This window comes from Microtus oregoni, unplaced genomic scaffold (assembly GCF_018167655.1).
Source record: "Microtus oregoni isolate MIOR12 unplaced genomic scaffold, Mior012 000004F_ref0000308, whole genome shotgun sequence".
In the NCBI taxonomy this organism is placed as follows: domain Eukaryota; kingdom Metazoa; phylum Chordata; class Mammalia; order Rodentia; family Cricetidae; genus Microtus; species Microtus oregoni.
This window is the reverse complement of record NW_024543063.1, coordinates 33,106,183-33,125,494: the sequence shown is the minus strand read 5'-3', so window position 1 is coordinate 33,125,494 and position 19,312 is coordinate 33,106,183. Positions and strand designations below refer to the sequence as shown.

Genomic DNA, 19,312 nt, shown 5'->3' with positions numbered 1-19,312 from the left:
TCCACGCCTCACCCCTTGGAGGTCCTGAGCAATTCAGGACCAATTCGGTAATCCGGACCACTTCCTGCTCATGACTTCACAGCAATAATTCCCATGTCTACACCAACCACCAAAAAAAATGTGTCTGTAACTGACCTAGCACAAACTCTGATGCCGATGAGCATGCGGAAGGACTCTGCACCCGCTTCTCCCAGGAGCACATCTGCTGTTCTGATTCCTAACACCAACCAAGAGGAGCAACCTAGGCTGCCCAGCTGACAGAACAGTCCTTCGGCTCTACCTCTCAAATCTGTACTCCTCACTTGTACCACCCGAGAAACAGAGAGAAAGGATGCGCACCTCGAAGGGCTGTGGGAACTGACCACCTGTGAGGAACCCAGCACTTCCTTCCCAGGGTCACATAGTGTTGCCACCTCAGAGGTGCCAGTGACCCACCCTGGAAATGTGGTGTGTGTGTGTGTGTGTCTGTGTGTGTGTGTCTGTGTGTGTGTGTCTGTGTGTGTGTCTGTGTGTGTCTGTGTGTGTGTGTCTGTGTGTGTGTGTGTCTGTGTCTGTGTGTGTGTCTGTGTGTGTGTCTGTGTGTCTGTGTGTGTGTCTGTGTGTGTGTGTCTGTGTGTGTGTGTGTGTGCGCGCGCGCGCACACGAGGTCAAGCATGTGCACTTGTCTACAAAGGTGGCAAAGCTGCCTCCACTCACCGAGGCTGAGGTTCGGGCCCAGCCCCATCTCTGGTTTGGAATGGGTGCTAAGGAGAGACTGCATGAGTATTCTGGAGGCCAAGAGGCTGTGTGCATGTGTACATGTGTGTATGCTATGTGTGTATGCGGTACGCATGTGTGGCTTCCAGCAGGCAGGACCTAGAAGACCAACACAGCCCACACCACTGAGGCATTCAGGACCCCTGGGCAGGATGATGGTGTAATGGTAGAAGACCTGGGATCTTGTCTGACCCGGAAGTTGAAAGCTGAACCATGCATGGTTAGCTGGCTGGAGACCTAGCCTCAGATGGCAGCTGCTGTGTTGGGAGAGGGGGCTCAGCCTATGACTAATCTGACCTCCAGAGACCTCAGGCAAACATTTAGACTGGGGACTCCCTCCTTTCTTCTGATATGTCCAAATATTTGTACTTTGTGGGTCACCCCAGCCTCTTCCTGAGAGTCAGGATTTAGGATGCTCCTGCCCACACAATCCCAGTCCCTCAGAGTGAGGCTGAGAACCTTCAGTGTGTCACTTGGGCCACCTGTGCCCAGGATGGTGAGGAAGGAAGTGGTAGGCTGGCCGGAAGTGACTTAGAGCATCTTTTGCTGAGCCCAGGCTTGAGCTGACAGAAACCTGGGGCCTGGACTGGGAGCCAAAGCTTAGCCCCCTACCCTGGACCCCAGTTCTCCTCTGCCTCTCAGGAGATTCTGCTCATTCATTCATTCCTCCCAGCAGTCCAAAGTTACCCTCTACTCCCTCCTTTTTCCTCCTTCCCCTTCTCCCTTCCCTCCTCTCCTCTTCCCCTTCTCCCTAGGGCTTCAGGCCTGCTCTCCCACTGAGCTGCACCCCCAAAATGACTTGCCTGTCTGCTTCTGGAGCTCCCTCCCTGACCTTCAGGGTTCACTGAGTTCTCTGACTTTCATTCCCCTAAGGGGAACTGGGAAGAGACTTGACTTCTCCCCCAAGTCACAGATGAGACTGTTGCAGTAAAGAGAGGCTGGGTAAGCCACCCAAGGCAGTCCAGCATCAGGGGCCCGCAGACCTGGCTAACTCTCACACTGTTGCTGGAATCCCTGTGTACAGTCTTTCCAGGGCTCCCCACTGCAGGCCTAGGGGGCATCTGTCAGGATACCAGCTCCTGCTCCACAGTGGTACAGCAACTCACAGGCAGATGCCAGGCCTGTGGTGGGTACAGGCAATGCCAGAAAGGGCCTGGAAGCCGGCTGCTCCTGCCTGGGTCTCCTTGAAAGCCCAGCCTGTACTTAGCTCTCATGGTAAATAACAGTCCTGGTTTCTGCTAAAAGGATTCATTCCCAGAATGCAGTCATTTCCATCCCCTGCCCGCTACAACCCGTATTTTATGGCTAAATATACGCCATAATGAGGCTCTGGTCTGATAGCGTCGTTAAGGAGATATTTGACCTTGGGTTTAATTGCAGGATGGAAGAAATGGCTGGGGCGCACACAAGGGACCCTGCCAGCGCATTCAGGACTCAGCATCTGGTGTCTCTGGCCCAGGAGAAAGTGGAGTCACAAGAAAGCTGTGCCTGAGGCCAGTGATGCTCAGCCAGGACCCATCCTGGAGTTTCCAGACTCGCCACATGAGGGCCACCCTAATCCTGAGGGACTTCAGTCTCTTAGCTCTTCCTTATGCCTGACTGGCCTCTCCAAAGTTCCGGTGGACGCTGGAGCCACTGCACTCCAAGAGCGAAGGGAAAGGTTAGCCACCTCTTGGGACAGACCAACATTATTTGAAGCGGAGTGCACCTGTCACGGGTCAGGCCGAGATGGACGCAGGACCTGCCCATTGAGTTAAGATCACAGCCTGGCTGGAAAGTGGGGGCGGAGCTGTAACCTAGTTAACTAAAAGGGAACTCAAGGCCTGCAGCCACACAGGGACTCCCCCCTTCCCGACCCCTTGCTCTGCACCTCTGCAGATTCTTCTCTAGGCTGCTCAGTGTCAGCGCTCCAGAGCCTGTCAAGCGGGTGTCAGTGAGTGCACGGGTTTGAAGAATGTCTTTGAAAGATGGCCGGCTGCCGATAGCTGTGACTTAACGCCCACTTTGTTCTGTTTTGGGGGATTAGGGACCATAAGTATCTGGGGAAGGTCAGGACGCTGCTGTTCCCCCAGTACAACCACACACCTACCTTGCCACCCAAGATCTTTTGATGTCCAATTAAGAAAAAGCCAAGCGGAGCAGGGTATCAAAGACCTGTGAGTTCAAGGCCACCCTCATCTACAGAGCAAGTTCCAGTCTAGTTCGGGCCATACTGAGAACCCGTCTCAGAAAGCAAAACAAAAAGAAAAGGATAGAAAAGGGAAGAAAGAAAGGAGAAAAAGAAAGAAAAGTCCAATGGTGTCACTGGCTCCATGACAGAAGGTGGGAACACTGACGGGTCAGCCAGTCCCCTGGAGCTCAGCCCTCAGCCCTGAGGAGGCTGAGCAGAGGAGTGGGGCCAGGTCCTCAAGGGCTCCCCACGAGTGTGTGAACCTACTGGATGTCTAACCTTAGAGTGAGGGTTCCTCCTGGCCTGTAGTCCAAGCCTTCAGAAACTGAGGCAGGGGAATATCAGTGAGTGTAAGGTCAGCGCTCAGTTAGACTCTAGAGGAAGAACCTGTCTCAAAAGTGAATACATTATTCCCTCTACACACAAACACACACACACACACACACACACACACACACACACACACACACCCTGACAGGGTTTGTCTGTGTAACAGCTCTGGCTGTCCTAGAACTTACTTTGTGGATCAGCCAGACTAGCCTTGAACTCACAGAGAGCTGCCTGCCTCTGCCTCCCAAGTGCTGGGATTAAAGGCATATATATTTTTAAACCCTACCCTCTCCTTCTGAACCCTCCATCCAAGCAGATGTCATTTGAGTCCCCTCTCTCTTTTGGAAGGTTATCTCCTAAACTTGGTTGGGCTCCTTGGTGCTAAGCTGGCTGAGCACCCAAGGCCTGCTGAAGTTATGTAGGTGTGTTTTACACATAGGAAGAAGCAAAGGCCCCAAAGGAGAAGATTGTAAAACCCCAAAATTGTCCTGAGGTCCAGCTCTCTAGGTGGGACGCCAACTGGGCTCCCCCTTCCAGCAGGCATCGGCAGCAGAGCTGAATGAGGCCGTGCCCGTCTTGACTGCACCACACAGCCTCAAAAAGAGCAGAGGAAGTGTCAGATAACCCAAACCGCCCTCCACTGTCTCGGATAACCAGAACTGCCCGGGCCGCTGATCTGGAAAGGGGCTGGGGACACTTTTCCAAAAGCCGGTCAGTACTCTGTCCTGGTTCTGGTAGACACCCCTTACCTACCTAGCTAAATAAACCACCACCACCCACAGCCCAGAGAAACCCTGAGGCTCCTGTTTTGATTTTGATTTTTTTTTTTTATCCTGAGTTCTCCTTTGATAGAAGAAAATAAGGGGTGGGTAGCCTGCTCCACTGCCACCGGGCTTTTCCATAGGCAGCGCAGAGGTGAGCAGCGGTACAGCTGTCGGGAGGAAAAGTGGGGAAAGATTGCCTCAGGAAGGCGGACCCGGGAAACGACCAACTGCTCTGGGGGAGGGAGGCGCCTGGGTGCGGAACAGGAGTCAAATCCCTGGCAAATTCTATTACAAAAGGAAAGGGAAAGTCGGGCAGGGAAGGATTAGCGCCCCTCCCAGGGCCGTTTTAAAGAGCCCTTTCTCCTCTGAAAATCCAGTTGTAGTGCGGCCTTGGACAGCACGGTTTTCCAGTTGGGAGGATTGGAGGGTGGAGGGTGCGCAAGTTGGAGTGGGGGTTCCTGCAGCAGCATCCCAGGCTGGGGTGGAGTTCCTGCTAAGTCTCCCAACGCCAAGCGAGAGCCCTTTCAGCATAGAGTCCACAGCGGCCCCTGACTCGGATCGTGTGCTGTTTGTAACCCCATCCTTTTTCCATTAACGTAAACACCACTTGAACAAAAATATACAGGGCCACCTACTTCGCCGGGAAGATGGTCCAGCGCCCACCGACCGGCTTCTGTCCAGGAGGCGTTCAGGGACGCCAGGTCCTCCCCGCCCCCCTGCCCACCACCAAGTCACGCACCTCAGGTGGCTTTGAAGCCTAGGACTCCAGCCTCTCCAGTCTCACCCCCACATCAAACACCGGCTGGTCTGGGGGAGTCCGGAGTTGTCAGCTCAAATTCCTGATTAAGCCACTTGCTGATAAAGCTGGGCAAGCCGGCTCCTCTCTACCTGCTCGCCACCATGATGCTCCCTGCCCTGCTGCACAGGCCCTGTTGCCCACCACCACCTTGCAAGGAGCTGTTTGAGTTGGAGCTGCAGGGTCTTCCTTCAGCTGGAGGCCGCAGGGGGAAGGGGTGGGGATAAGGCCAGGCCTTGACCTCAGCTAGGCATGGCCCCTTGGACCTTTTGGTGGTATCAGATCAGATGTGTGAAGGGATGAAGATGGTGTCTGTAATCCTCAGTAACTGAACACTGTGGCCATTCAGGGGCTCCCTGGCTTCACTTGGGCCCTGTGATCACGGAGTTAACTAAACCTCTATGTGACAACACCCCGTATTAGCCTGACCGCCCTGGAACCACTGTCCCCCAGTTTAAGGGCGCCTCTTAGTTTTTCATAGGCAAAAATCAGATGGAAACACCCCCAATTCACAGACAGTCACCTCGGAGGCAACCTGGGCTGCAGAGTCCAGCACGGAAGTCTTCACCCTGGCTCATTTCTCACCTCCTGGCCTGTACTCAGGGTTGGGCACTCAGACCACAGCCAAAGGGGCAGAAGATGCTGAACTGGGACCGCCCCCTTCCTCAGAAGGTGGCTGGTGTGTGTCCCCGTGCCCTGACTCCCTGGTATCCCTGTTGCCAGAACAGGAGGAAAGAAGTGAAACCTATCCCAAGTCAGACAGACAATGCCCTGCTGGTACGTGTAGAGACGGATTCTTTAGGAGAGTGCCTTAGCCAGTTTCCCAGCAGAACGGTCAGATTTGGGGCCCGAGGGTCCTTCCCCAGCTTGCACTCCTCCCTCCCCCGACTGGTGGAGGGAAAATAAACACCGAGTTCACAAAATCAGGACCCGTCATTAGCCCAACCGCAGAAAAAGAGCTCTTCACAGAGCAACAGAAACCAGCCCGGACTGCCAGGGACCCTCCTGCTGCCTTGCCCCAGGGGACTCGGATCCCGCTGCAGCTGGGGCCACCAGGCCAGAAAGGAGCGGACTCAGTCAGCTACTAAGGGTACTTTCTCTGCCTCTTCCAGCATCCAGATCAACGAAGTACCGCCTCGGCCGAAGGCCAGTCAGAGATGGTTTTTTCTTCTCCCCCCCCCCCCCCCCATTTCCCCAGGGACTACGATGGGGGGAAAAGGTTCCAGACAGACTCACAGAATCGAGGGAGTCTCCGCTGCTTAAAAAGGAGAGAGAAAACTTAGGAGCAGGTAGGAGGCAGCCAAGGGCAGCTCGGCTCTCACCTCCTAGGAAGAGACTTCGAAAGCCCGAAAACCCGCTAAGCTGGGAGGGAGGGAGGGAGGAGAGAGTGCTCGTTCAAGCTCACGATAGAGCCAATTCGATTCCTAATTAGGGTTGGTTTTCATGGTGAATTAAATAGGTCTCGGCCCAATTTGCAGAAAAAATAATGACCCCCTCGTCGGAGGGCAGCGGTGGAAGACTGTCTTCAGTTCTTCACAGAGAGAAGGGAGGCAAGAGGGAAGATGAAAAATGAAGCTGACCTAGGGATATAACGAAGTATTCGAAATATGTTTGGGTTTATATTTTCCCAAAACAGCTAATTGTGAACATCCTCCCATGCCAGGGACAGATTTTTTTTTTTACAGGCAATTAATCGAGAGCGCAGGTGTGGGAGCTCCCTGGTGCTGGGGTAGAGACTGAAGTACGAGTGAAGCGGGATGCTCCTTTCCAAAAGAACAGGCACTCGGCTCCGTCAGGAACCAACTGGGAAGGGCTGGGGTACTTCTGAGCTTTGGGAAATTACATTTAAACATGAGAGGATGAGAAGGCTTGGGCGCTCTGTCCTCCTTTTGACTCCTTTTGTTTGGTTTGCCAATTTGCAGGGTAGAAAGTGGCTGGCTAGGCTGGGGATGTGGTGGTGGTTAAATATTGCTGACTGGGAACAGGGTGAAAGTTGAATGGGTAGCAAAAAATAAAAAATAATAGCCCTAAACGAAGAGAAGGAGAGGAGGTGCAGGAGGAGGAGGAGGGGAGAGACAGAGACCAACAGAAGGGAGGGAGAGAATCGTAAATTGCAAGGGTCTAAGGGGTTCTCTGGGCACTGGTGGGTTCCTGCAAAGGCCCTAGAAGAAGAATCTGGTTCATGAGCAACCCCTCCTGGGTCTGTTTATGAAGGGAGTGGGAGCTCTGGCCTCTAAGAAGCAAGCCCAGGTTTCGGCTCAAAAATCCTTGTCTTCCAAGCTCAAACCTCGAGAGCGGCCTCATAAAGACTCTCTTAACTCTTCAGAAAGGAAGGTCAAAGGATGAGTCCCCCCTACTCAGCAAGACCACTCTAGAACAATTCTGGGGACGCTGCACTGCTCCAGAGGTGGCCAGCCAGTCCCACTCCACCCCCTCCCTGGCACTTCTCAGAAACGGGGCAGGAGAGTGTGGTGCCGGGAAACATTTGCTCCCCAGCTTGCTGGTTCTGCTCTCTTGCCAAATGAGGAGGAGGAGGGGAAACCAGTGGATGGGGCTGGGGCGGGGAGGGGGGTGCTGGAGGTGCACTTTTGTTAAGAAAGTGGTGGAAAGCTAGAACACTCGCAGCAAGCTTGCCCTACACTCTGGTAGAGTTGGAGACCTTGTGTCTGGCAGCGGTGAAGATATCTGTACAGTTGCGGGTTCCATTCAGAAGGCAAGCTCCTTCAAACAGCTCTCAGAGTACGGGGGCCCTCCTGTTTACCCCTGGGTGAGCTGTGCTATCCTGCCAGGGGCTCAGAGCTGGCAGGTGCTCAGAGCTTCTCCAGGGTCCAGGCTGTCCTTCAGGAAAGCCCTAAGGGGAAGCCAAGCTAGTTGCTATCAACTACCTGGAAATCACAGCCTCTGAATGGGGAAGGAGCCTGCCACAAGAGAACACCCCTGACCAGGTGGGAAGCTCCTTCAGGGGTTCTGAGGACAACAGACTGAGACCAGGACTAGTTCTGTAGAAGAGGGCTCCCGTGTGGCCTAACCCCCCCCCCTTCCCATACCTCGCTCCCTTCCCTCAGAAACCAGGCAGGGATCCTTGCCCCTGAAAATCCCTCACCTGTCTCCCCACCTCCAATTCTCTTTCCTACTAGCCCTGTTCCCAGGCTAAGACTCCACAGACTCTGAAGAGTTGCTTCAAAGGTGTGTGTGTGTGTGGGGGGGGGGGGGGTGTTAGCTCTCACCCTTGCCCTGTGAACAGCAAGGCTCCAGGGCTCTCTGCACCTTGGGAAGAACCACCCCACCCAACAATGACCAGCCGACCTGCTCTCCTTGACCACAAAGAAGAGAGGTGGTAGCCTTATTCTTGCTTGCACAGAGAGGCAAGGCCACTGGCTCTGGGCCACAGAGCAGTGGAACCGAATCGTAACCATAAATCGTTACTACGGGGCCCAAGTGGTTATGTTTATTTGTTCGTCTAACAATCTGACATGGTTTGAGTTTACGCTGTCTTTCCTCCCTGACCCACCAGACTCCCTGAACACCACAGTTCTGGTGTTTCTCTTCTTATCCATGGGTCAGCTCAGGGATGCACACTGACATTATTCTGACGGCAAGATGAGGAAACTGAAGCCACAGGAGGCAGAAGGAAGCGCCTTGACGGGCCTGGAACAGAACGTCTGCCTCTGTGCACAACAGTGGATGCTCACAGCACAGCATTTTCACCAACACACACATGCGCACACACACAGAGAGACGTGTACAAACACGCAGCACAGGAATGTACACACATGCACAGGAGTCTTCGCACACACACATATGCATGTGCGTGTACACCCGCCGCATACACAGGCACATTTCTTCTTCCTCCTAGGATCCTATCCGATCTTCCTGAGGTTCTCAGGCAGCCTTGGCTTCAAGCATCTCTATGGACACTTTACTCTTTGCTACTGCTCAAGGTGAACCTTAGTCCTCCTGAAAACCTCACCCCCCCCCATCCCTGCCTAGAGCAAGCACCCCCATTCTTTCCAGGTGACTCCACTGACTTCACACTCCTAATTTATTTTGTTCGTCACATTCATGGAGATCCTTCTGCCTCAGCCTTCTGTGGTTGCAGGTTCCAGGCATCACCCCCCACACACACACACACCGCTTAAAACCTCATTTCTTCTCTGATTTCCTTGAAACTGCCACCTCCCCCAGGCCACCAGTTCACTCTTTTACCTGAGTGCCCAAAGCAGGCATGACCACAAGACCAAATAGAAACAATTTTAACCCGGCTGGGACAAAAAAGGAAAGGAAGGAAAATAAAAAGAAAACAAAATTCATACTATAGCTGGCAGGGGATATGAGAAAAGGGTGTCACCCCCACTTTCTCAGTCAAGCCTGGGGCTCTGCTGGGTGCTGGCAGGTGAGAGGCAGCTTCTCTCCACAAAGGCAGTCCCCACCCTTTTCAGTGCCCTCCAATGGGGCAGGCTGGTAAGTGTGCACGAATGTGCGGAGGCCACTGGCTGAAGGCAGCTTGGGAGTGAGACCTGCACACTAGCAGGTTCCTGGCAGCAAACAGTTTAAGAAACAAATCTGAGCCTGTTTCCGGTCCCGACTATTTCAGCAAGAGTACAGCCCTGCTGCTGAACACTCTCTGCTTGGGGTGTTCACGCGGACTGTGTGTGTGCTCGGGTGTGCTTGGTCTTACAGCCTCTCTCTCAAACCTGAACAACATAAAAATAAAGATATCTGGTCCTTGACATTCAGTGTGTGTTTTATTGTTGACTTGTTTTGGAAGCTCATTCTCATTTTCCTCCCCCTTTGCCCTCCACCTCAGTCCTACGTTTCCCTAGGGAACCTCAATCCCCACTCCATCCTCACCTCTGTGAGCCCTGATTCTCTGCTCACACCTGTCCTGAGAAACCCCCGCTCTGGTGTGGTGGTCTCTCTCTCTCTCTCTCTCTCTCTCTCTCTCTCTCTCTCTCTCACACACACACACACAGAGAGAGAGAGAGAGAGAGAGAGAGAGAGAGAGAGAGAGGCAACAACATTCTATCTTTCTAAGTCCAGATGCTCAAGCAGCTGGGATAAAAACGTTGGAGACACTTGGGGTGCCTCTGTGGAAGCAAAACGCTGCCTAGGAACCAGGCATCATCAGAAGTCAGCCTGCAAGAGGCTGAGTATATCTGTAACCTTCTCTTTCTTGGAATGATACCATCTGATCATTCAGGAAAGCTCCTGACCATTACCCAGGGAAAAGCTGTGAATTCCGGAGCTGCGATGCCATCAAATATTTCACCGAAGGATGTCATGGAAAATGATGCTTTGGGGTAAAGTGCCAGTGGAGGAAGAAAGGTCAGACCTTAGAACTAACCTTATTTACTTGTTTAGACAGAGTTTTTGTAGCCCAGGCAACCCTTAATTCATTGTGTAGCTCAGGATGACCTTGAATTTACAATCCTCGCCTCTACTTCCCAAGTGATGGCGAGTACCAAGCCTGGTTTATCTGGTTCTGGGTATTGAATCCTGGGCAAGGCAAGCGGTTTTTTTTTTATACTACCAATTGAACTATATCCACACCCTTATTTTTTAAAAAAAAAAACAAATTATTAACCCGTTTTCAACGTAGAATGCACAGGGAAGCTATAGGTTCTAGAAGCCGCCGGTGGTGGCACTTGGCAGGCCTCAGACACGAAGAGCCTTGAGCTCCTTTTCCTCACCTCCTTCTACCAAGAGCAAGTTCCTTCATGCTTGGCTACCAGAACACCCAACAGAATAGTAAGTATGAGGTGTACCCCAATACCATCAGCAGCAGCAAGCCTTGTTTCAAAAGCAGCACATGGTACCATCTGACAGAAACCACACACAGTACTCTGTACATCCCAGAGCCCCACTTCTGTGGTCTGCAGAGTTACAATACTCTGTCTCCTGGGCACACGTTTAGAACACACTCCAGAACATTCCACCTGTAACATCTCACCACTGTGCACGATGCAGTTATGTCTTGCGAGTTCTTTACAGCCCCTCATCTCAAACTCCAGCATTCTGCACACACATCCGGGTGTGATGTCCACATAGTTATTTATCCCAGACTGATCCCCAACTTGCTAAATTCAAGGATGACCTTGAACTTCTCCTGCCTGCACAACCTGAGTGTTGGAATTACAGACACTGCTGTCCTGGTTTACCAGTGCCGGGGATAGAATTGAGTGTTTCTGTACACACTTTCGCTGGTCACTCTACCAAGTAAGCCGGTGGTTAGATTAAAACGGAGCCCTGCCCAGTTAGAATCTTCAAATACTCTATTACATGTAAAACCACCACACCAGATCGAAGTCCTCCTCCAGTCGTGCGCAGGGCAGAACGGATGGAATTTGTTTGTTCGCCTTTTGCCCCTCTACATTCACCTCCCACTCTCAAGTTTTCAGGGCCGTCCTTGGTGCCTGCTCCACGCGCGCACTTTGCCCACAGGTCAGCCTCTGTAGGAAGGCAGCACTTTGGATTCTGGTGCCCACTGGCGATTTTCCACCCACGTTCCCTCCCATCGCCACCCCTGCACTTCAGCCAGCGTCCCTCGTGCTCCCTCCTGATGCCCCGGGATTCGCAATCTCTCGTGGGGTCCTGGCCACGCTAATGCGCAGCAGGGCGGCCGGCCTCGCTGTGGGTGGTCGGCGGCGCCCGCGGCCCCACGGCCAAAGCAGGATCTGGTTCCGCGCTCGGGTTTCGCCGGGCGCGCTGTCGGCCGGCGTCTTCACTTAAGCAATTAGCCAATGCAGATACCTGGGGCCCCGAGAGTGGGGGGCGTCCTCCCCGAAACGGGGGCATTCCGGGGGGCCAGCGCCAAGCGCGTAGGGATTTGATTTGAGAAGGGGAGGACGTCTTGTGGATATTCAGCCAAGTGCAAGTATCTTCCTACAAACTCTCGGACCCTGCCTCCCTGGGGACTTTGTTTTACGTCGTCCTTTCCCGTTGTCCCAATTCATTGCTGCCACAACACTAAGAAATGGGTGCTGCAGTTGGGGCAGCTTAAGGAGGAAACTTGGTACAGTACAAAATGGCCAAGTTAGGAGTATCCAAAGTTGGGAATTTAAGTCCTACACTGGGAATATGGGGAGGAGGCTCCCACAGTCTCTCAGGAAGCGTCGCAAGTCTGCTCCTGCAGTCAGACTCAATCCCAGTTACACAAAATGACCAAGGACTTGGCATGGCCTCCCCCCAGGTCTGTCCAAAAAGGAACCGCTTGTGCGGTTGACACTTTATTAAAAAAAAAAAAAAAGAACCACCGGTGTGGTTGACACACTTTGGTGGTAGCTTACTGGGACCCTGAGTACTCCAGCAAGGGGGGGGGGGGGCATTGACAGACCCTACCGCTGAACCTCCCATTTCCCTCTTCAAACGAGTGAGATTAAGGAAGAGCAAGGAGTGTCTGAGAACTAACTTTTCTTGGAACTCATAGGCAGGACCCTCATTGCTATAAATGTTGGTTAACTGTATAGGGGGTCCTTTACATTACAGGACCAGGCTCTCAGCCTGAAAGTAAGTATTGGCATGAGCCTCAGGATGCTAGGACCCCTTTCTTTCCTGCCACGGGGCTGGCGACTGCTATCAGCTCCCACCCTCACAGGCAGCTTGAGGGTCTAGGCCTGAGGTCTGAAGGGCACGTGGGACCCCGACTTCAGTTTCTTCCCTAAAAAAGGAAACTACCTCACCACAAAACCTAAGGTGCCCCCAAAGAGGGGCTCGTCTGGGGTAGTTAAGGAAGGGAAGGGACAGAGTTGGAGGTCACCTATAGAGTCTGTGCCTGTTTTTGGAGGCCCCCTCAGTCTGCCGACTGAGGCAAGGCTGCTACCATTTTCCTGGAGCACCCCCTGCCCCCCACTCCCAGTGAAAATGCAGCCTGTGCTGGCTTGGAAGTTGGCCACTTCCCTCAGCTCACCTCTAGCTAAAGGCCAGATATGTAGCACCCTTCTGGAAACTTCCCTCCCTGCCAAACAGTTCAGAGACCGCCTGACTGGTGTTACCAGTGGAGAGCAAAATAGGAAGAAAAGGAAAAGAGGGAAAAGAAAAGGGGGAGGGGAAAAAAGAAAAAAACTGGGAGTGTAAGAGAGAGTGGTTTGGGTTGGGGTGTGCCCTGGCGTATAGGGCCCATTCTTGTGATAGTGTGGTTATGTGTGGGCGAAGGCACAGTCCAGTAGCATGCAGGCTACACGCGGTAGTGTGTCCTCCCCAGGGTGGGGCCCCTGAACTGTACAGAAGTTCCCTGGGAAAGTTCAGGCCATTCGGTGGATGGTGCTGAGGGACGCTGGCTAGACCGTATGAGTGAAGCAGAAGCCTTTCTCACAGGGCATCTATGAGGGCGAACATATAACCAGATATAAGCGCTCACGTTCCCCTCCGCTCCTTTTCCCTGGTTTGGCCACAGAGTTCCCAAGCCCGTCCGGGAGAAAGTTCCGGGAAGGCGACTTTAGTCTCCTGCGAACCCGGCCCAACCAAAGGAGGCTCCGACAGAGCCGGCAACCTAAATCAGCAAGCCCCCAGCCCCTCGCACAGACGCGCCAGGCGCCTAGAAGGCGACAAGGCGCCTTCCACCAAAGTTGAAGGCGTGGGGGTGGGGAGAAGATGGGGAACTAGGAATCCAAAGATACTTGAGGCCGGCGGGCTTTAAAGGAGAACCGCACACACCTCTCCTTGCAGCTCGCGCCAGGACGCAGCCGCCTGGCTCCTCCGTGCCTCGCACTCACTCGCGAAAACGTCCTTCATCACCCTCCCTGCCAGCGGGACCCGCGTGCGCATCTGTGCTGCGGGAGGCCCGCACTCACCTGGTTTCGGGCGCGCAGAGTCCAGCCGGGTCTCGCGCGCGCCGTGCTGCATCCCGCACCAACTTCCCACGGCCGCGACCCCGCAGTCAGGGCCGCTCCCTGCCGTGCTCCCCGCCAGCGCCGCCCGCTTTCCGGAACCCGGCCTGGCGCGTAGTGTTGGAGGCCCCGCGGCGGCGGCAGGCCGAGCCCATAGGGGCATCAGGCCAACTCCCCCCGCGCCCGCAGGCTTCTCTACTCTTATTATTAAAGGATCCCCCGGAACGTGTTTACGTTGAGCCTTGTAAACTTCCTGCCCCGGACTTTTCCATCTCTCAGGAAATCAGAACCTGCGCTTGTAAAAGGGGACTCGGGGCCGCGGGGCCAACTGAGCGGATTTCAGAGTTGAGCGTGGGGGAGGGGGTCCGAGGAGACTTTGCTGTGTGCGTTCTGATCTGAGAGTGGCATGTGTGTGTGAATGAAGGCAATGGCAATAGCAGCTCCCGTGGGACCCTGGGGTACGTGAGCGAGGCGCGCACTGGGTGCAAGTTTGTACGTCTGAGTTGGTGATTTGAGGATTCGCTTGGGGCATCACTGCGTGTGCGCTCCGGGCGCGCGTTAACGCACGCGTGTGTGCGCTTTATGAATGAGTGAACCGGCCGTCCCGCTAGGGAACCTGTGCGGTTCGGGGCGCTGCAGGAACTAAAGCCACTCGCCGGGTCCTGCTTGCAGCGCCGGAGACAAAGCGCCCGCGAAGCGGCCTGCGGTTTCGTTTTCCGCCCGCGCTCGGCCGGGGCAGTGGCTGCAGCCCGGCTGGGCGAGTCCGAGGACCGCCGGGCGCCGGCGCAGCGCTTCCCGGGGCGGGGAGTGAGGGGAGGCGGTCCCTCTCGGGAACTTACGCCGTCCTGCCTCGAGGGCCGGGAACCCAGTCGCTTGCTCTGCCCGCGCTGGTCACGACCCAGGCCTCCGCCACCGCCGCAGCCCAGTGTGCAGGAAAGACCGGGGCCCCGGGCGCGTGTCCAGCCCAGTCGTCCGGGCCTAGAAGGCGGGGGCCGGGGCACCGGGTCCAGGTCGGCAGAGGCGGGGCGGGCTGCTGAGCCCGGGTAGGGCGGGGGCCGAGGGGGTGCGCGGGGAGGGACCTTGAGGACTCGCGCCCGCTGAGTAGCAGCGGGGGACGGACGCTGCAGGCTGCGGGGGCGCAAAGGCGTGCAACCGGGGGGGGGGGCGGTGCCGGGCCCCCTAACGCGCGTGGCCTCCCGCAGGGAGGAGGAGGAGAATCGCGCGCCTGGGGAGGGCGGGCGCGCGGGGGAGGCGCACTCGGGAGCCGCAGTGACGGCAGAGGTGCAGCCGCCCCGCGCAGCCCCCTCCCCTCCCTCCCCTCCTGCTCCTCCTCCTCCTCCCGGCTCGGCCGCGCAGAGCAGCGGCGGCAGCGGCGGCGGCAGCAGCCACCCGATGTCCGCGCCCGACAAGCAGCAGCCGCCGCACGGCGGGGGCACAGGAGGAGGCGGCGGTGCGGGCAGCCAGGCCATGGACCCCGCGGCGGCGGGCCCCACCAAGGCCAAGAAGACTAACGCCGGCGTGCGGCGGCCGGAGAAGCCGCCCTACTCGTACATCGCACTCATCGTCATGGCCATCCAGAGCTCGCCCAGCAAGCGCCTGACGCTCAGCGAGATCTATCAGTTCCTGCAGGCGCGCTTCCCCTTCTTCCGCGGCGCCTACCAGGGCTGGAAGAACTCCGTGCGCCACAACCTGTCGCTCAACGAGTGCTTCATCAAGCTGCCCAAGGGCCTCGGGCGGCCCGGCAAGGGCCACTACTGGACCATCGACCCGGCCAGCGAGTTCATGTTCGAGGAGGGTTCGTTCCGCCGGCGGCCGCGCGGCTTCCGAAGGAAATGCCAGGCGCTCAAGCCAGTATACAGTATGGTCAACGGGCTGGGCTTCAACCACCTCCCCGATACCTACGGCTTCCAGGGCTCCGGAGGCCTCTCATGCGCGCCCAACAGCCTGGCGTTGGAGGGCGGCCTGGGCATGATGAATGGCCACTTGGCGGGCAACGTGGACGGCATGGCTTTGCCCAGCCACTCGGTGCCACACCTGCCTTCAAACGGCGGCCACTCGTACATGGGCGGCTGCGGTGGTTCTGCAGCCGGAGAATACCCGCACCACGACAGCTCGGTGCCTGCTTCCCCGCTGCTGCCGGCCGGTGCTGGCGGGGTCATGGAGCCGCACGCCGTCTACTCCAGCTCCGCAGCAGCCTGGCCGCCCTCGGCCTCGGCAGCTCTCAACAGCGGGGCCTCCTACATCAAGCAACAGCCTCTGTCCCCTTGTAACCCAGCGGCCAACCCCCTGTCTGGCAGCCTCTCCACGCACTCCCTGGACCAGCCGTACCTGCACCAAAACAGTCACAACGGGCCAGCGGAACTGCAAGGTGAGTGCAGGGGTCCCAGACCCCTGACAGCCTGTTAACCAGTCCTGCTTGCAGAGGCGTTAGCTCCAACCCTGAGGGGAAGCAGCAACCCACCGGAGTGTCTTTGAGTACCATTCCTCTCTGAGGAATGTGTGCGGTTTGATGCCCTCCCGGTTTAGGCTGGTTCAGTTTCTGTTCTGGCTTCTCTTTGCTGGCTGCCCCATGCCAGATCAGGTAGGCCCCAGTCTTATCCAAAAGATTCAGAACTGAGCATTCTGAGTCCTTTGGGGCATGCGGGTTTCTTCATATCTAGCAAAGGCTCTGTATCTAATCAGGGGCCTAACTTGGCCAGTAGGCCCACCTTTCTGATAGTCCCCAAGCAAGGAGTCTGTTTTAGGCAAGAGCTGAGTTAGGCCCAAAGCAAGAGTTAGGCCCAAAGCCGCCTGGGCCCAACACAGAGAGGCTCAGCCCAGGCTCTTGAGGAAACCTGGCCTGCTGCTCCAGGGGCATTTTGTACTGACAGAAGCTAGCCCGTGTGGTGATGGGGCCTGGAGGGGGGTCTGAGTTATAGACCCCAAAGCTTTTTGTCTTTCGGGATCCAGGTTTCAAGGTCCTTCAGTGCCCACCCCAAACTCACCCCACTGAGAAAGAAAAGAGGCAACAGCTCACTTTACTCTTAGCCCTTCCTGGGTAGCTTTCTTCTTACGGTGCCTTGTTCTGGAAGGGGAAATGGACAGAGGGGTATTCAGAAATTAGCGGTCAGAACCCCCGGGGAAGCAGAACACTAGGCTAGACCTAGTGGGAGACCTCTGACCCCCCCCCCAACTTATGCCAAGTTAAAATCCTCTTTCCACCCATCCTGGGCACCCTGCCTGTCCTTCAGGGGGACCGTTCTGGGTTGAAGCTCTGAAGTTTGTTGACCCCACGTTGGGCCTCTGACTTCACCAGAGTGGAGGTTGACAGCTGCAGAAATCTCAGTCTCCCAGGTTCTGGGGCATGAGGAGCTATAGCTACTTTCTCTGCCTTCCTTTGCGCCTTCCTCTTCTGCTTAAAGAAGCCCTCTGGCAGGCCCTGTGTCCAGGCTGGAGAGGCCCCAGGCATTGGAGCTACCCAAGCAGGACTTCTAGCCAGTGTTCTGGTAGGGGATGCACTAGGAGGGGCCAATCCCCTTCCCCAGTTCCTTCCACACTCGAGTGGGGGGTGCGGTTGTGCCAGGCTGGAGGGGTGCCTGGTCATCAGGGCTTCTCGGCTCAGAAACTGATGTGTTGCTCCCCGCTCTTGCTGTGTCCTCACCCGACAGGCATCCCTCGGTATCACTCACAGTCACCCAGCATGTGTGACCGAAAGGAGTTTGTCTTCTCTTTCAACGCCATGGCGTCTTCCTCTATGCACTCGACTGGTGGAGGATCCTATTACCATCAGCAGGTCACCTACCAAGATATCAAACCGTGTGTGATGTGAAGTCGAGGCCGTGGGCCCTCCAGCCCAGTCTGGCCGGCCCAGGGACCAGGAGCCCACCCCCACAAACTGCTTTACTCTGGAGGTATAACCGTCAGCAAGAGAAAGGGACCTGTCCCCTTCCCTAACGGATTATTTGGAAAGAACCCCAACACAAACCTGGCACTGTGGTCGGAGATGCCACCCCCGCTGCTCCCTCACTAATTTCTAAAAAAAAGAAAACAAAAAAACAAAAAACCGTGGCCATGGGACGCCAGATTGGACTGCAACTGACAGTAAAATACATACTTGTTTTCAACCCCATTGAAAGCAGCCACGAAGGTGCTGTGTGTGGGGGGGAAGCAGCTAGCTACAAGGAAAGAATTCTGCCGAGGTCTCTCCACCCCTCCCACACCAAGGGACAGTTTTTAGAAGCACGAACACGTGAGACCAGTCATTATCAAATACTTTTATTTTTGATTGAGTATTTATCTTTTAATTTTTAACTTTTTGAAAGAATGTCTTGAAATGCACAGTTTCTCCCCCCCTTCAGCCATCTTTTTTTCCCCCTTCTGGGGAGGAGGAAAGGATCAGGCGGGCATCTCCCTCTCCCGACCTGGGGTCTCCTCCAGCAATCACAGGTGGATCTTCGTGAATATGACTCAGATACCTGGAGCCTCTGTTTGTCTTTTAAAAAAGAAAAGCGGCTGAGGAGCTGCCCCAGCCTCTGGCCCTTTCCGTTTTCTTCTTCCTCCAGCGTGTGTCTTTCACTTTGATTTGGAGTTGCATTGTGACTTCTTCAGTAGGTGTTTTTCTGTCTTCCAGTCTCTACTGTAACTCGGAAAGGAAACGAACACGGAAAGCTGCAGGGACACGGAGGCTCGATCAGGTGGTGTAGTTCAGGCTCCCTGACACCGGAGACAGGCTCAGCCTGTTATTTATTCTGCTTTCTTTTCCTAATCAAAACACCACGTAGCTCTGCCCTCCCGGTATTAATGGTGTGACTTGGTTGGCAATATTTGCCGTGTAGAGTTGTTGTTTTTTTTATTTGATACCCATTGTAAATTTGAAACAAAGACCAATCTGTGTAAAAACAAATCCCCATATGTTTTATATAAATATATATAAAATGAAGGACTGTCCCCCTTTTTAGTATTTCGGCCGCAGAGGTGCGCCGTCTACAACACATATTTTAAACCTCCTTCTGCACTGTATAAAAGGATAATCCGAGGGTATGCTTTTGTGTATTTTTTTCCTACAAAATGAACAAAAATAAAAATGTATAACATTTGTACATGGCCTCTAAAACTCTTGTCGCTAGAAAAACTCGAATGGCTACTTTGTTGGGGGTAATAGACATTGCCTATCCCTGGAGCTGCGGCTCTGGACGAAACAAAACTTTAAGTCTAGGTGAATCTCACCCCCCCACCCCCATCTTCCTCCTCTCTTTTTCACTCTTCATTTCAGTAAAATCTGGGTAGGGGTAACTTTTTTTTCCTGCCTCTAATTTTTGAAGGTGAGCTTTCTGTCCCCCTAAATGTCATTTCTTGGTTTTAAGAAATAGTCAAACATTTAAAGAAAAACTGTAGTATTTTCATCCCTGAGGGAAAGTCGGTGCGTGCAGAAGCACACGGTTTTTATATGTATTTCTGTATATTTTTTTCCTTCTACCCTGAACCCAGTGTTTCTCCGGGCATAAGCCTTGCTTGGCCTGTCTTGCATTCTGTTGTAGATAATGAAGTAACTTCAAAGTTTTGTTTGTTTATTTTGTCTGTTTTTCAATTGCCTGATGTCTTCCCCGGTGGACTCTGTAAAACCCAGCCAGGAAGGTTCCACCGTGGGTGCCCCGACTGCATCCATGTTCCTGCCACTAACATATTTCCCTTC

At 54.6% G+C, this 19,312-nt stretch overlaps 1 protein-coding gene and 1 long non-coding RNA gene across 2 annotated transcripts in view; one reads left to right on the top strand and one right to left on the bottom strand.

Moving 5' to 3' along the window:
- The window catches only part of LOC121447481, a 31,297-nt gene extending 17,409 nt beyond the window's left edge, over positions 1-13,888 (bottom strand). The window contains exon 1 of the long non-coding RNA XR_005974182.1: positions 13,606-13,888. This is a non-coding gene — a long non-coding RNA (uncharacterized LOC121447481). The remainder of the gene's footprint in view (positions 1-13,605) is intronic.
- A 1,045-nt stretch (positions 13,889-14,933) lies between these two features.
- Foxf1 (forkhead box F1) lies at positions 14,934-18,719 on the top strand. Its single transcript, XM_041650348.1, has 2 exons — positions 14,934-16,009; positions 17,289-18,719. Exons 1-2 carry the CDS (start codon positions 15,034-15,036, stop codon positions 17,447-17,449), a joined length of 1,137 nt encoding a protein of 378 aa, XP_041506282.1. The 5' UTR covers positions 14,934-15,033; the 3' UTR covers positions 17,450-18,719.
- The last annotated feature ends 593 nt before the right edge of the window (positions 18,720-19,312 follow it).

Bases quoted from the DNA above. Each gene is read 5' to 3' on its own strand.
- Foxf1 (XM_041650348.1), top strand. From the start codon at position 15,034: ATGTCCGCGCCCGACAAGCAGCAGCCGCCGCACGGCGGGGGCACAGGA. The intron at 16,010-17,288 runs GTGAGTGCAGGG...CTCACCCGACAG, and splicing joins CGGGCCAGCGGAACTGCAAG to GCATCCCTCGGTATCACTCA.